This window comes from Suricata suricatta, chromosome 3 (assembly GCF_006229205.1).
Source record: "Suricata suricatta isolate VVHF042 chromosome 3, meerkat_22Aug2017_6uvM2_HiC, whole genome shotgun sequence".
In the NCBI taxonomy this organism is placed as follows: domain Eukaryota; kingdom Metazoa; phylum Chordata; class Mammalia; order Carnivora; family Herpestidae; genus Suricata; species Suricata suricatta.
This window is the reverse complement of record NC_043702.1, coordinates 50,458,042-50,474,014: the sequence shown is the minus strand read 5'-3', so window position 1 is coordinate 50,474,014 and position 15,973 is coordinate 50,458,042. Positions and strand designations below refer to the sequence as shown.

The window sequence follows — 15,973 nt, the reverse complement described above, 5'->3', positions numbered from 1 at the left end:
GCGGAGCTGCGTGGCCGCCGCCGCCGGCCGCGGCTCGCCTCCGCGGGCGCGGAAATTTGTTGCACTTCTTGGGGCTTTGTTTGTTTGTTTTGCCTCTGATTTTTTTTTCGTTATTTTGGACAAAATGTCGGTGCGCGATGTAAAAATTGAGCGAGGAAGCTTGATGGCATTGGGAGCTTTGCAGAAGGTGCAGTTTGGATTCTGCTTTTCCCAGGGTGGCAGCTCGGTCTTGGCCGGATGAATCTTCGCTGCTGGCCGTGGAAACGGCTACAGCAGCTTGTTAGTTGATTTTTAAATTCCTAAGTGTTGTATTTAAAGGCTTACGTGCACTGAGAAGGAATCGCCACCTTAAATAAGCATATGGGCGATTAACAGGGTATGTTTTCCTCTCGGAAAGGGAATTTGGTAGCTTTGACCAATGTCAGTGTGTAAATATTTAGACGTTATTAGTGACTTTTTAACATTTTTCAGCGAGATCTGTTATTTACAGTGTGTCATGTGTTATTAATGCTCGTTGCCTAAGTTCCCTGGCAAATCTGCTTCATGCCTTCTGAGAAAGTAGACAATTGATAGATTGTCCAAAGGATGGAAAAAAATGTGAGTGGGTTTTCTAACTTGAGTTCGGTAAATCCTTGAACGCTGGCGTTGTGAGACCCATCACCTCCCCAGTAACCTTGCTGTGTGATGAGATAAGTGTGAGCACTTTGAAGTGTTCTCATTAAAATAACGATTTTTGGTGAATATTGAGAGAAGAGAATGCTACTGGTCTATTTCTTAGACTTATTTTCTTTCTCTCTTCTTTTTCTCTTTAAGAGTTTTCCAAGAAATAACTTCACCAAGATGTCCAGTGATAGGCAAAGGTCCGATGATGAGAGCCCCAGCACCAGCAGTGGTAGTTCAGATGCGGACCAGCGAGACCCAGCCGCTCCAGAGCCTGAAGAACAAGAAGAAAGAAAACCTTCTGCCACCCAGCAGAAGAAAAACACCAAACTCTCTAGCAAAACCACTGCTAAGTTATCCACTAGTGCTAAAAGGTAATGTGTGAAAGGATTAAGCACATTATCAGGTTGTCTTCCAAATGGTTGGACACTTTTGTTGGTTTTCCATCAGTAGCGATAGTTCAAAAATATTTGCTTGGTGATCACTTTTATTTGCACTTGACTGAGTTGTCGTTCTTTGGGTGGTATATAAGCCACCTCCCTAGAATTGTACTTTTAAGCAAACTTATTCTGTAGTTTGGTAACTTCAGTAAAAAAGTGTCCTTGAGTAGAGATTGGACCAACGTTCTGACAGATTGTTTTAGGAGTTGGCAAGGAAAATTTGGTGAGCCCAAATTAGCTGGTACATTGAGGATGTTCCTTTTTATGAGTCATACTCTTCTTCATTGAAATTGACACTCCTAGAGATCTGCAGCACCTCTCTTCATGAAACTTAATGATTAGAAATGATTATGGTTGCTAGAAAGTTTGTAAATTCAAGGCCTTGACAACATCTGAAAGCAGGTTTGAAATTGTGTTCAAAATTTGCTTTCAGTTTTAGAAATGTGACTTCAGGTCATGCATCCCAGGTTATTACTTTTATAGTTAACTTACGGTTATGCTTCTATATTCTTGTGAGTGTAAATAAAATTGAGACATAGCCATTTACAATTTTGGGTGGCCGTTGGCTATTGAAAACTTCATTGTTCTTGTGAGTCTTCACTCAAACTTGTGGATATGCTTGACATGTTAATACTCAACAGCAGAAGAAACATTTTGTGGGGTATATGTGAAAGGTCATTTGCTTCCTGTTGATTTATATTATCTTTGATGGCAAAGGAAAAGATTGTGTCAATGAGACTCCATTGGTGGTAGTAGGGGACTATCCATGAATGCTTTTAATTATATATCACATATGTTTATAGCATTAACCAGTATTGACATTTTGTTGATTTTTATTGATCACAACTAAAGGAAAAAGAAGTATAAAACCTGTTCAAATGTTGAGTTCTCCAAGTGACTTGGAAGGCCTTTTATTTTTCTGTGGATTTTCACCTCTACTATATCAATGTTAAAGTATTAATAACTTGAGAATATTTTATTAAATAACGGCAGTCTTTTAAATAATTCAGAATTCTCAATTTGCTATAATCTTGTTGAGGAACATTAAAACACACCTTAAGTTTTGAAAGCATTTTAAATTTGAATAAAGTCAGAGAACTGCTCCCCCCCCTTAACTCAAGGCTATATATTTTATTATCTTTCCCCACAAATTTGTTAGATTTTAGTGCTGTACTTACGATTAGGGAAAACAGAATTAAGATCAGAGCCCCTTAGAAGTTTTTCACTGGTCAAGATGTGTGTAAAATTGAAACTTTCTTGGACATAAAGTATTGTCAAACCCGTTAATGTGCTCCTGTAATAGCTTGCTAATTCTTACCTCTGTAAAAGTGACTTGAAGTCATTGTCAAATATCCTAGTGCTTTCCCTCCTCCCTTCTTGTCTCATTTGCATATAAGCTTGAAAAGAGAATTTCTTTGGTAAAAAGTGTTTTAAAACAGGTTGCATAGCCTCTGTTGAGTACTAGTAGGGGACTATTTCTAAAATCTGGTGTGAATGTCATACTTATTCACAGTAGCAAGTGAGAAAAAAAGCTGCAAAGTTTCTGTTAAGGGATTTGGGTTATGCCTCTGAGAACAAAGAGGAAGCAGCCATGTTAGCATTACTGAAGGCAAAGCGAGCCTTGCATTTAACTGCATGGTGGTAGAGGGCAGTGTAATTCCCCGGTTATTCTGCAGACTATCTCAAATCCTTTTTGTCTGTTCTCATTTCACCAACAGAATTCAGAAGGAGCTAGCTGAAATAACTCTCGATCCTCCTCCTAACTGCAGGTAAGAAACAAATTTTGTTGTTTTGATTTCAAAATGTGCAAAGTAACGAGAGATTAATGGATCGGCTTGGGATGTGTGTGCTGCAGAAGAAGCTACATTTGCTTCTTGTCAGGTCTGCAAGTGCATGAAACAAATTGTCTAAGGTGAATTAAACAAGTTTGGGGGGAAATGGTCTTTAACATGTTTCATACATTTGGAATTTATGAATATACTGATTTTGTGCTTCTTACAGAGAGTAGTGTGAATGGTGCTGATTTTTGTTCTGTTGTAACATTTCTGTAGAGTGTTTATTCAGAACTATATTGCAGAAACGTCTAAAATTTTGCTAAGCTTTAAAGTTACTGCTTGTGTGCAATCTGAACTGACCTTCCAAATTTAGAAATTGCTGAATGTGGTGTTACAAAATGTAAATGCAGTAAACAAGGGTATAGTTTCTGTTTGATTTATTCAGTAATGTGCCTTAAGGACAAATTTTATGTGCTAAGCTAACACTTCTAGTTGTTTTCTGGAGAATACATTGTTGAAATTATTTACATTTTAATCGGATGTCTTAATTACTTGGAGAAAATTCTTGGTAATTTTGGTCCTTGGAATACCGGTATGAAAAGCCTTATATGAATTGGAATTTGTAGGAAGAACTCATTTCAGTGAAACTCCTATGGAATAATTTAAGATTGTCGGTTGGCATAAGGTGCATTAGAAGTAACTGGTTTATAATCTTTTTCGTTAAACGTTTTTTCAGTTTGTCTTACTTAGTGCTTTGTTTTTCACCAGTGATTATATGGCTTTGAAAATTCATCAAAGTTAGAAAAAATAGTTTTGTAGATAATTTGCATAGAGGTATGTGCTCCAGGGTGAGAGTGGCAGCTAGAAATCAGGCAGTGTTATGGTTTGATATGAAAATGTTTTCTTGTCTACGTATATTTTTGTTACAAGTTGTGCTCACTTGTAATGATCAGACGTATCTCCGAAGTCCTTGAGATATAATTGGGTATAATTCAGTTGGTTCTCATGTATATTAAACCAGATCCTTAGACAAGGTGATCTGATCCTGATTTATTCAGTGAATTAACAGTTTTGCTCATATTTGTAATCAGCTATGGCAGCTCAAAAGGCAAACATGAATGTAAACTAATTTTAAGCAGGTAGTGGTATGTCAGATCTCAGTATTAAGAGCTGTGCTGTCCAGTAATGCAGCCACTAGCTGGCTACTTGGGGCTAGTGACCCCTTTAATTGTTGTCCAGCATGAGATGTGCTCTAAGTGTAAAACACACATCGAGTTTTGGAAAACTTCGTCTGAAGAAGAGAATGTAAGATACCTTATTGGTTTTTAAAAGTATCTATTACATGTTTAAGTGATAATATGTTGGATATGATAAGTTACATAGAAGGCTTTAAAATTTTACTTTTTTCCCATTTTAATGTGGTTATTAGAAAGTTTAAAATTGTGTATGTGGCTTGCATTATATTTCTTTCGAACAGTGCTGCTTTAGAGAATAAATAAATCAAAGTTTTCCTTCCAGCCTTCTCAGTGGTGGTGTCAAATCTGTAAGCCATTTAGTGAGGTCAAGTTAAATTTGCTCTCTGGAAGAATTACTTAACTTGCAGAGTGTGTTCTGATATTTCCCATTATAAAAGATAGAAAGATCTATCACTTCAAAACTCTTAAATGTTTTAAAATTGCATGTAAGGTCAAACATTTTTAAAGGTTTCTGTTGATTTTCTGCAAATGGCACAAACTAGCATACGTGCCTAAGTCTAGAGAGCCGAGTAGAGAATGTGTTGAATGCCCTTGGAGCAGAAGTGTAATGTTGCAGTTGCTGAAGAAGTATGCTTTACATGTTTAACCCGGGCATAGTTCCACAAGGTCACTGAAGATTATTTTGGAGGAAGTAGAATGTTTCTAGGAGGCAGAAGGTGTAACTTGTTTGTTTTCCTCTTTATACACCATACATCGCTTCAGTCCTTGAAACGCTTCACCTTTAGTGATCAGTGAAACAGTGAACCTGTGGGCTCGCAAACAATCACCTGCAATACATCATCTGCACTTACCCTTGTCACAACTTGTGGTGGTTGTAACGTATTGTGAATTACATATTTCAGTTCTCTAGTTCTTTTAGTGTACGAATGAATTTTCTTTTTGACTAAAGCGAAAACAAACAGAAAATGATGAGTCTTAACTGGGAACTGGGAGAAGTTGTGTCTTACTAGTTTGAGGAGGGTCTTATTCAGGTGCCTGATATGTAAAATAGCTAGGTACTTTTGCATCTTTCATTCTAAGAGTCTTCAGATTTTTTGGAGGGTGGAGTATGATCTAGTCCTTGTCCCTCAGCAGGAATTTGGAATATTGAATGTTTAGTGGAGTGGAGGCGTTTCAGGATTTTGACAGCTAAGTCTGAATTTTTATTGTATTCTTACCATCATGTTTGATATGTGACAGATTGTGGTGCTCTTGTATTTCACAGGTGCATGGTTGAGAATTTTAGCTTTATGGTGACTGTACAGGTTAAATTTATTAATGTTATAGTTATAAATGGGATTCTATATTAATAAATTCCTAAATGTGTGAATTCATATTGCCTGAAATCTATGAAACCTAATACATTTCTGACTTTGATGTTTGACTTTCATGTGTAGTTAGTTAATCAGAATTCCATTATGGTTTAGAAAATAATTTTTACAAGCTTGTCAAAGTATTTGACAGACTTAATTTTTCCTCAGGGAAGAAATGTAAAGTATATTTGTTTACATTCAGGAAGAAGTTGATTGAAATACAAGGAAATTCAGCAGAACCAAAATTACTCTGATGAGACTAAGATTTCTATTAGATCCCTTCCTGTGTTTTATTTGTAAAATATTCTGTTTGTTATGTTATATATTCCCTTACTGTATAGCCGTATCTAACTTGTACTCCAAGGGTGATTTTAGGATAGACTTAACCGTTGAATTAAGTGTGTGGCTTTAAACATGTTTGAATGTATTTCGATAGTAATGATATTTCTTTTCCTGGTGATATAAAAGTTTGATAAAATGTTATTTCCAGTGATTTGACAGCATTCAAAACATAGGGATATAATATTTATATAGTGGCTTTAGTTTATATTACTTACATACTGTATTGTAGATTATGGTATGAATAGTTGATACATCAGTGAGAATGGAGGGAGGTTGTGTTATGGGCATTTCCCTGTTTTTGGAGAAAGTGATTGACTAGAATTGTTGAGTAATCTGCTATTAAGACATTTATGTTCCGTCTGTTTCCCAGAGGGTGCCCTTGTCCACTCACAGGAGGAACCTCTTATACACGTGGCAAAAGTTTAGGAAGTTGCTGATTTTTAACTCCATCTCTAATTCTTTCCATATATGAGAAAGCACAAATACACACTCAAAATATTCTTTAATATGTTCAGATTGAATCTGTGTTAAGTTTAACATATTCAGGGGCATTTGTATAGATATGGTAAAGGTCTTACTTGGAGGGAGGTGTTAGAGTACCAAGTTATTTATCATAATGCATTCACTTGCAAAACCTGAAAAGTACTATAATACTTGTAATTTTGCTAACATCCTTCTTTTAAAAACAAAATTACTAAAAGAAGCAATTAAGTTCTAAACCGGGTCTAACGGTGAGTGAACTCTGCCTCCTTTTGAGGGTTACCACCACTGGCCACCATTTTCTAGGGTCGATTAGAACTTTGCTGCCCACAGGGTGAATCTTCAGATCAGCAGTGTCTGCAGCACAGGTAAGGTGGTCAGACATGCAGAATCTTGCTTCCCCCACTGCAGAAATGCTGACTCAAAGCTGAAGTTCAGCAGGATTCCCAGGGGAATTGTATGTATATTAAGGTTTCAGCAGTATTAGTTTGGGTCCAATCCCCACTTTGCCTCTTATTTAGCTGTGTTATTTTAGATCGGTTAGGATATATTTCTTTCAGTTTTCTTAAATGGAAAATGGAGATTAAAATAATCCCCCACACATGGGTTTATTGTGAGGATTAAACGTTGATGTGTTTTAAAATATGGTAATGGTGTAAATTGGGTCAGTAAAGTGACCACAGCATGATTGAAGGGAAGGAGGCACTTAGCCATATGCCCTCACTCCTGCTGGCATTTTCTCCAGTGCACCAACATCCTACTATATATAGGAATAGTTTTATTTTAATCAACTTAACACTGATTTATTTGAGAACACCTAAGCAAAACTTCATATGTATATAGCTCAGAGGAGTTCTTGGGACTTGACTGAAAACGAAAACCTAAGACCACTGGGCAATGTTGAAGAAATAGTGTATCCCTTTTAAAGGAATATGCATAAAGTTAATGATACTTAATTCATAGAGAATGCTATCTCTCTAGGAAATTGTAATGAAAAATTTTAAAATAAGGGTGATAGTTGTTTTCCCTTTAAAATATTGTTATTAAAATTTACAGATTTACTGAGCATGAGATTATATCAGTATTTGAAAAATTAGATTCTCAATTGATATAGTTTACCAGTTAGCTAACAGTGACGTTTTTTCCTTGTCTGTGACTTTGGAAGCTTTTTGTAATTGGTATATGAAGGAAGGTAATAATCAAAATAACACGTGATATTTGTAGCTTAGTTGGTTGCTAATACAGCACTTGATTTTAAAGCCCCTACATATGGAAAGCTTTTTTTCATTTTTACTTACACATCTGATTTTTGTTATTGTTGATGTTAGTGTGTGCTATGTAAAGGTAACCTGTTTTATAAAACAATTGTATCCCATTTATCCAGTTAATTCCTTTTATTTTCAACTCTTCAAAAACAATTCTAAAACTCCCCTCCCTTTTTTAATAAAAATTAAATCTTAATTAGAAGCTTGATTTCTAAAATAGATAAATACACAACTATTCTGAAGGTATTTTCCTTACCACTCCACTGTGGTCATTTACTGATGGATATTATTATTTATTAAGTTTTGGCATCTGCACCATCTCTCAAAAATGATGAGGATATTTTTGGAGACTTGGGCATATCTGATCATTTTAAATTATGTTTTATGCTTTATTAAGCTAATACTAACTTCAACACAGTTGAAATACTATGGCATGTTAATGCTGTATACTGTGATTATTTGTTAATTTGTCTACTTTCTGCAATAGTCAGCGTTCCTTTGAAGAGAGGATGGTCCTGCACATTTCTGTAACTCTTGCTTTATACAGTGTTTTGCATGTGAAGATTTGTTAAATTAATAGATAAATTGAAATCTGTCAAACAGAAATAGAACTTCCAGGCAAAATAGTGACGTTAAGGTTGGAGAAAATCAATTAAAAATCCCACGTACTCTTTACTTTTTTGCATAGTTAGAATTCTTAATATGATTATTCAAAGGCATTTAGCTGCTGCTTTTATTATGAAAGGAAATCGATAATCATGGTGAGCCTAATTATTTCTCTCTTATATGCCAGTGCAGCAGGAGGACCCAGTGCTGTGGTGACTAGAAACTATTTCCAAAAGAATGACGTGATTGAAAACACTATTCTTTCCCCAAAAGGTCACGTTTTTATTAGGGACTATTATGTTCAAAGCAGATAATATAGTTAGAAAGTAGGTGAAAACTGTGGATGTTTACTCCCAATTGTTTTGTTGCTTTCTACAGCTAACCAATTGGTACCTTATTCCCTCCTTGAAACAGTTGCTGTAACAACAGATGGATATGTTTAGCTATGAGAAAATCAACAACTGTTTCTTGCTTAGAGTTCAGGGGCATTCAGATTGAGAATGGGGAATTTGATCCTACTGTTCTCATCTTCCCTACAAAACTGAGATTAAAAGCAAATGAATAAACCACATAGATTGAGAGAAATAGCAATGTTTTTTTTCCTTCTTTTGACAGGGAAGTATATTTGGTATTTTATTAGACTCTAGAAGAAGAAACATTAAAAAATAATTTTTTTAACATTTATTCATTTTTGAGAGAGCATGAGTGGGGGAGGGGCAGAGAGCAAGGGAGACACAGAATCTGTAGCCAGCTCCAGGCTCTGAGCTGTCAGCACAGAGCCCTATGTGGAACTTGAACTCACAAACCGTGAAATCATGACCTGAGCTAAAGTCAAATGCTTAACTTACTGAGCCACCCAGGTGCCCCAAAAAGAAGAAACTCTTTGAACTTCAGATCTTCCTTCTGCTTCTGGATCTGTGGTCTCAACTGGGAGTAAGTTTTGCCTCTCTACTCCTCCTTGTCAGCCCTCTGCCCTCCTCCAAAAAGAAGCCTAAGGAACAGTTGGCAATGCCTGGAGACTTTTTTGCTTTCACAACTGGGGGAAGCGGGGGTTGCTAATGATACTTAGTGAGTAGAGGTCACAGATGCTGCTAAATGTCCTACAGTGTGTAGGACAACCCCTCTACAGCAAAGAATCATCTGGACTAAAAGTCGTGCTAAGGTTGAGAAATCCTAGTGTAGATATTTATTCTGATATCTGGCCTCCTGAGTTGTTTACCATTTTCCTGTCTGTCTACTCCCATACTATGGTTTACATTTATTGTATATTTTTTGACATGTGTGTGTTGTTTTTTATGTGAAACCACAGGAATGGCTGCCTGAATACCTGCTAAATTATGGTCTGTTGAGGCCAGAAATGCTTTCGGCAGTATTTTTATTTCTTTTCTGTCTTCTACCAGTTAATTATACCCCTGCATGATCTAGGCTGTTGTATCTGTGTTTTACCAGAAATATTGAAGTATGATGCATCAAGGAGAAATACCATTGGAAAATCATCAAAATTCAGTTTTACATTGAATTACAAACAGGTTAGAAAGCCATGCTCTTGATTTGGTTTTTATTTTCATCGTTAAGATAGTACAGATTTATTCACTTCTATTGTTGTTCTAAGTCCACATTCTTTTATTAACAACCCTTGGGGCCAGATGTGTTTCAGAGTACAGAAAATTTAGATTTTCGAAAGGGAATATGATGTGTTTGCTGTATCTTATGTAACATCCCCAGTGGGATCTTCAAACACATCCTATTTCTACACCAAAAATGTATGAATATTTATACCAAATGGGATAAGTAGAAACTACAAATAGTTTGAGGTTAGTTCATGTTTGGTGTTGCTGCTAAATTATTTTTCCCCAAACTTATTTTAAAAACCTTTGACTTTAGGGCTTTGGGATTTCAGAATTGTGGATAATAAAGTGTGGTCCTATACTATCTCTATTACAATGACATTGACTTTAGCCACTTACAGTGAAAAAGTGTTTTAAAGTTGGTCTGCTTTTCTTTACCTGTTTCCTAATAGCTGTGTTTAGCTTTTCACTTTTTATTTTTGGATAATTGCATTTTGTTGTTGTTGTTGTGTAACTTGTACGCTTAACTAGAAGAAATTTAGATGCTTGATTTTTAAAATTCTTTCCCCTTAAGGTAAAATTATAAATATCAGTTTCTTTTTAAGTTGTTTGCATATGTTGGATTACTTTTCCAGTTTATTGTTAAATATTGTCTTTTGACCATTTCCTTTTTTATAAATATATAAAATACTGAAAACAAAATATCCTTTAATATTAAACAGAGAACTTACCATTTTTATGTATGTATTTTGTCCCCCAACAATTGCGTATAATTGGGCTATAAGAGGATACATTAAATTTTGCTTTGTTCACAAATCCAGGCAGCTCATAACCATAAACATATAAAGGTTTATTTCTCATGCTCGTATGAAGTCCACTGTAGGCCCCGGAGCTCTCCTGGGTAGCTCTTCCATGTGTGGACTCCCGATTTGTGCTGCTTGGGTCTTGTAGCTCTGCCATTTGAAACATGTGTCCAGGCAAAGAGCTAGAGGGTCATGTGCCAGCTTTTAAGTGTTCTGGTTTGGAAGGAAGACATGAATTAATCACATGGCCTCAACTAACTACAAGGGGGCTGGAAAATGTGGGGGAGCATATGGATATCCAGTGAGAAATCAGTTTTTCTGTCACAAAGGATGTATACTTCCAGGAATAGATGACTTTCACTCACTTCAAAAGAGGAGATAATTGAGCATCCAGCCGGACACTGTCCTGGATTCTCTACTGTAGTGCCTACTAATACAGTAACTTGTTCAGTTCCCAAAAGAACCCTATAAAGAATCATTCTTGTTAAGATTTCAAAGCTGAATCTTAGAATGGTTGAAAAAATTGGCACATGTCACATATGTAGTGCATATGTATAATATATACAGGGGGGAAAATCTAGGTTTCCTTTTTGATATAAAAGTAAGCACTTTTGCTTTTGTATGGCACTGCTTGAGAAATCTGGTAAAAACATTCCAAGCTGATTATGGGTCTGTAGGTGCATACTTAGTTTAAGTATATCCCATTTGTTTGTTCATAGTTTCTTGAAGGATTCAAGAATACTCTTCATGTAGGGTTTAGAACCTGACAAATAAGGTTCAGATAATAAGTTGCAGAAAAGAATTTCCTTGGGGAGCCTGGGTGGCTCAGTTGATTAAGAATCCGACCTGATTTCTGCTCATGTCATGATCCCTGTGGTTCATAAGATTGAGTCTTGCTTGCGTTGGGCTCTGCGCTGGCAATGCAGAGCCAGAATCTGGTTTGGGATTCTTTCTCTTCCCTTCCCCGCTTACACTTTTCTCTCTCTCTCTCAAAAAAAATATTAAAAAAAAAAGTTTCCTTCTTTGGCTTTGGGGTACTAGGCTGCTCTTTTTTTTTTTTTTTCATCATTTAAGCAGTTTCTTTTCAGGGAGCATTCCACCAGTTGTCAGCTCTCCTGCTCTATTCTCTTCCCCTGTAAGAAAGAAGGTCAGGGACTGAGTATGATCATAACGGAAAAGGCAAATCTTTGTTCTCTGCCATGTAGTTCTTTGTGTATGGCCTTCCTGTGGGCAAAAGAATATCTTTAAATCTACCTCTACTTTTTTCTCTAGGGTATTGTGAAGCAGTCCATGTTTATGAATTGCTTTGAAGTTGGAAAAAATCCCTCTGCAGATAAGAATTTCTAGCTTTATGGAGAAAAATCTGAATCATACAGGATTTTAGGAGAATTTTAATGCTGATTTCTCAGCAGCATGTGCACTTACTATTTTTTAATACTGGCACTAGATCTCACTTTTTAACAACTTTGGCTTCATATTAGATTCCTCTTAATTTTGTCTTTTTATGGTTCATTTAATCACTGTTTTTCCTAAATTTGTGAATTTACACAGAAATTTTTCCCAGATAGTAGTATGGAGATTTGCTTTTCCCTTATGACTCTCTTGGAAAAGGAGCTGGTCCACTTAGCAAAATAGACCTGATGTTCTTAGGGTGACCTGCTGGTTTATATAGTTCCATTTTAGATTAATGAAACTAAAGAGTTTTATGTATCAGTCTGTGCCTTGCATTTTGTCTAAAGGCGGTATTAAAGTTAAATTGTAAAGCGTTGACATATTTCTCTTTGTTGACACCTCATTGGTTTTATAAGTGTGTATGGATAACTAGCATAGGCTTATCTGTAACACCTGTTTTGGATGCGGTGGTCCATGGGAAGTGATTAACCTCAAAAATAACGGCAGTAAGGCCAAATTTCTAGGATCATTACATTTAAAAAGATTTCAGTCTCCTCTTGTTCCTTGGTATTTATAATAATTATTTTAATTTAATGGTTATTTGCACCAAACAAAACTGAAAGGAATTGTGGTATTTCCATTTCCATTCATTGTCTATGGTTTAGCCTGCCTGCTTTGGAGGGATTTGACCATTTATGCCATTTCAAAGTTTCCTTGCTGCTTCACTGTCCCAGAGCAAATACACTTTGTCATTCTGTTTAACTTCTAGCTTGTCTGGGGAAAAATAAAGACATCTCTTGTCTGAAATTGCTTTTGGGAGTATAGCTCCACATGTTTTGGTCTGAATGAAAGGCCTAGGGAAACATGAATTTTGTTACCTTTTTATTTTATTTTCCTTTACTTATAAATCATCATGATGATCCTCCCTTTACATCCATGCCTCTCACTTTTTATAAACAACATACATTCCCTTTCTGAGGATGGTTATTTGTAGTTCATTTTGCCATTTACAATCTTATAGGTCCTTTACAAATGGATCATTTTTTCACATTAAATTTTACTAGGTCAAGAATCCATTTATTCAGGGTCCCCAAGAGAATCGATCTCAGAAGATTGTGGCTACATATTTTTTTATGGCTTCCTATTGCTTTCTGTAGTCTTCTCAATTTAAACAGTAGCAACAACAAAATATAGAGGGCACCATAAGGCCTTGGCTTTATGGTTTTATTTTTGTTTCACACTTGTTTCTAAGGGTATTGGTAATTATTGTTGGATTTGTGATATATATGCTTGTAGTAAGTTTACCTCCTATCACAAAGAGGAAAAATCTGTCATTCGAGGGGTTTGAACATGAACTTAGATGCGTGTGTTCCATGTGGAATTCAGTGGCAGTTTTAACTAGTATACCTTTACATTTCTTATTTTATTTACACCAGTGTCTGTTTACATTTTAAAAGATATTTCTATCTTCCCATATGCTTAATATCCCAATATCAATTAGAGGACTATGCCAGGCATTCATTTTCTTATTTTTTAAACCCTAAAATAAACATGTTGCAAATGATTGCTTGACCTTCCTAAGGTTTCTTAGGTTTTTTTTTAAATTAACTTTTCATTATTGACAGTTTGAAGCGTATTTGAAAGTAAACACACTAGTATGATGAATCCCCGTGTAGCCTTCACCCAGTGTCAGTAGTTACCAGCCTTTGACCAGTCTTGTTTCATCTATAATCCCATTCATTTTACCCTCCCATATTACACTAAAGCAAATCTCAGACATTTCACCTGCGTTTTTAAAAAACAGGTATTGCACTGTGCATTTTCAAAAGATAAGGACTCCTTTTCATTTAATTCTCATTCCCTCTTTTAATTTCACAATTTATTGAAAGAACTGGGTGGGGTTTCTGAGAGTCTGGATTTTACCTACTGCATTCCTATGGGTTTCTTTGGGTTCAGTTTTTCCTCTAACTTTGGGACTTAGGTCAAGTGGCTTAATTAAATTCAAGTTTGATTTTTATTTTCTTTTCTTTTTTGACAAGATGCCTCAAGTGTGCTTTTCTATCAGGAGATTTGTAAGATCTGATTTTCTTTCTGTGATGTTAGCAGCCATTGGAATAGATCTCTAAGGAGAAACTTAACCACATCATTTCTTTGTTTACCCAGTTGGGTAAATTACCTAGTGAATGTGGAGTAAATGCTTAATTCTTTTCCTTGTATGTTTCCCTTGTAAGTTTACCAGTTTATTTTTAGTGTTTTTTAAAAAATAGTTGGTTTCCTAGTATCCTTTTCAGAATCATTGTGAACTCAGTATTTGTGTTTCAGATCATTGTAGTACTTTTGCATATTGCCATTATAATCCTTATACACTGTCTTCATTTTAAATAAACTTAAGCTAAATTGCTTTGCCTTAGGAAACTTTGGATGTATAAAAATTGCATAGACATATTTAGTGGTAAAAAATAATGCAAATTCATTCCACTAAACCATTGCCCTAGATATTATTTCAAAAACTGAATGCATATTTTAGTTATTTTATAAGACATGGTGACATTTTCCTAGCCACTCTTTATCACTTGTTAACGGATAATTAGTGAGTTTTAGCATTAGGATGGCTGAAATAACCTTATTAGAACAACAGGTCTGTTTTTAAGTTCTGAATTAAAATAAATCAAGGTGGAATGTAAGGACCTTTATTGGAATCAAATTAATTTATCACAAGAAATGAATCTCAAAATCAACCCTGTTGTGATCTGAAATATGCAGGATAAGCAGCCTTCCTTTTCTACTCATGGTGTTTCTCATCAGGGGCCCCCTTGGCATTTTGGGCTGGATTGTGCTTTTCCTTGGAAGACATTGAGCGTCTTTGGATTCTGCTGACTAAATGCCAGTGGGGCCCCTTCCAGGGTTATGGCCACCAGAAACCACCTTCTCCCATTTCCAGATGTCTTGAGGAGGAAGGGGTTAATCACTTCCAGTCACAGATTACTGGTCTAGGAGAGCCTGGTGAAGCCTCAACTCTTGATTTTGGCTCTAGTCGTAGGCTCATGGATCTTTAGACATACCTAGCCCTGCGCTAAGCTCTGTGTTGACAGCACACTGCCTGCTTGGGTCCTCTCTGTTCCTCCCTGCTCCCATGTGTGCACTTGCTCTAAATAAATAAAAAAGTAAAGTAAATAAGTTAATAAACCTTAAAAAAGTAAGTTTCTAATGTAAAACCTGTCCTGACCAAATGTGTGTGATTTTACTTCTTATGTAATTGTCTTCTATGCAAAAATAGAAGTTTTCTTTCTCAAGCCTTTTTCTTTTTACACCTCCCCTGAACTCTGAACTCTTATACTAAATTTGAACTTTGTGCATGAGCTTAGTTGGCATAGCATATGTATTACACACTGTCTTGCAAATATGTCTCTTTGAATATTCTTTCGGTCTTTTTATTGCTTAGTGACTTTTATTTTATTTAATAGGAAAACCTGTGTACCTAATGGCATTTTTCTGCTAACCCATTGTGTCAAACTGAATGTTTCATTTTCTTTTATTTCTGATCTCTATTAATCTTTCCTGTTTTTCAGAGATTATTTAAAAAGCCCGTTTAATTCTGTCATCTTTTCTCTATTTCCTACTCTCTGACCTCTCATTCATCTTTATTGAGCCATGTATACAGCCCCTTCTACACTTTTTTGGCTTGTTTTTCTTTCATCTTTTTGTAATCTGGCTTTTCTTCTATTTCAGAAATGTCCTCTGGTAGTCTCAGCTGTCAGTGTTTTCTTCATATGATTTATTTGTAATTCATTTTTTGTTGTTTTAAGTGCACACCTTGCTATGTCTCTACATTTCAGCTTCTTTTCTGTTGTTTCTGAACTGTTTCTTCTCCTCATTACTCTTTTTTAGTATGTAGTATTTCCACCTACATGCGGGATTCTTATTTCAAGAGTATATCTTTTATCTCTTATCTCCCCTGGGCACTCTTGCCACATTGTGTCAGAGGGCCTTTTGATTACGGAACTTCCTCAGAAATCTGACCATCAACCTTTTCTGCATTTGGCTCCTGACTTTATTCTTATCTTCTGTTTTGTATAAAGGCCCTGTGCTCTAGT

At 35.8% G+C, this 15,973-nt stretch overlaps 1 protein-coding gene across 2 annotated transcripts in view; it reads left to right on the top strand.

Moving 5' to 3' along the window:
- The first annotated feature begins 47 nt into the window (after positions 1–47).
- UBE2E3 (ubiquitin conjugating enzyme E2 E3) overlaps positions 48–15,973 on the top strand; it is an 84,669-nt gene continuing 68,743 nt past the window's right edge. Inside the window, exons 1-3 of one of the 2 annotated variants that reach the window (XM_029934309.1) lie at positions 48–187; positions 814–1,034; positions 2,819–2,869. In XM_029934309.1, the coding sequence (XP_029790169.1) occupies positions 125–187; positions 814–1,034; positions 2,819–2,869 (335 nt within the window). In that variant the 5' untranslated portion in view covers positions 48–124. Of the gene's footprint in view, positions 188–230; positions 377–813; positions 1,035–2,818; positions 2,870–15,973 lie in introns of those variants that run through there. The other variant, XM_029934311.1, reaches the window with a different exon arrangement.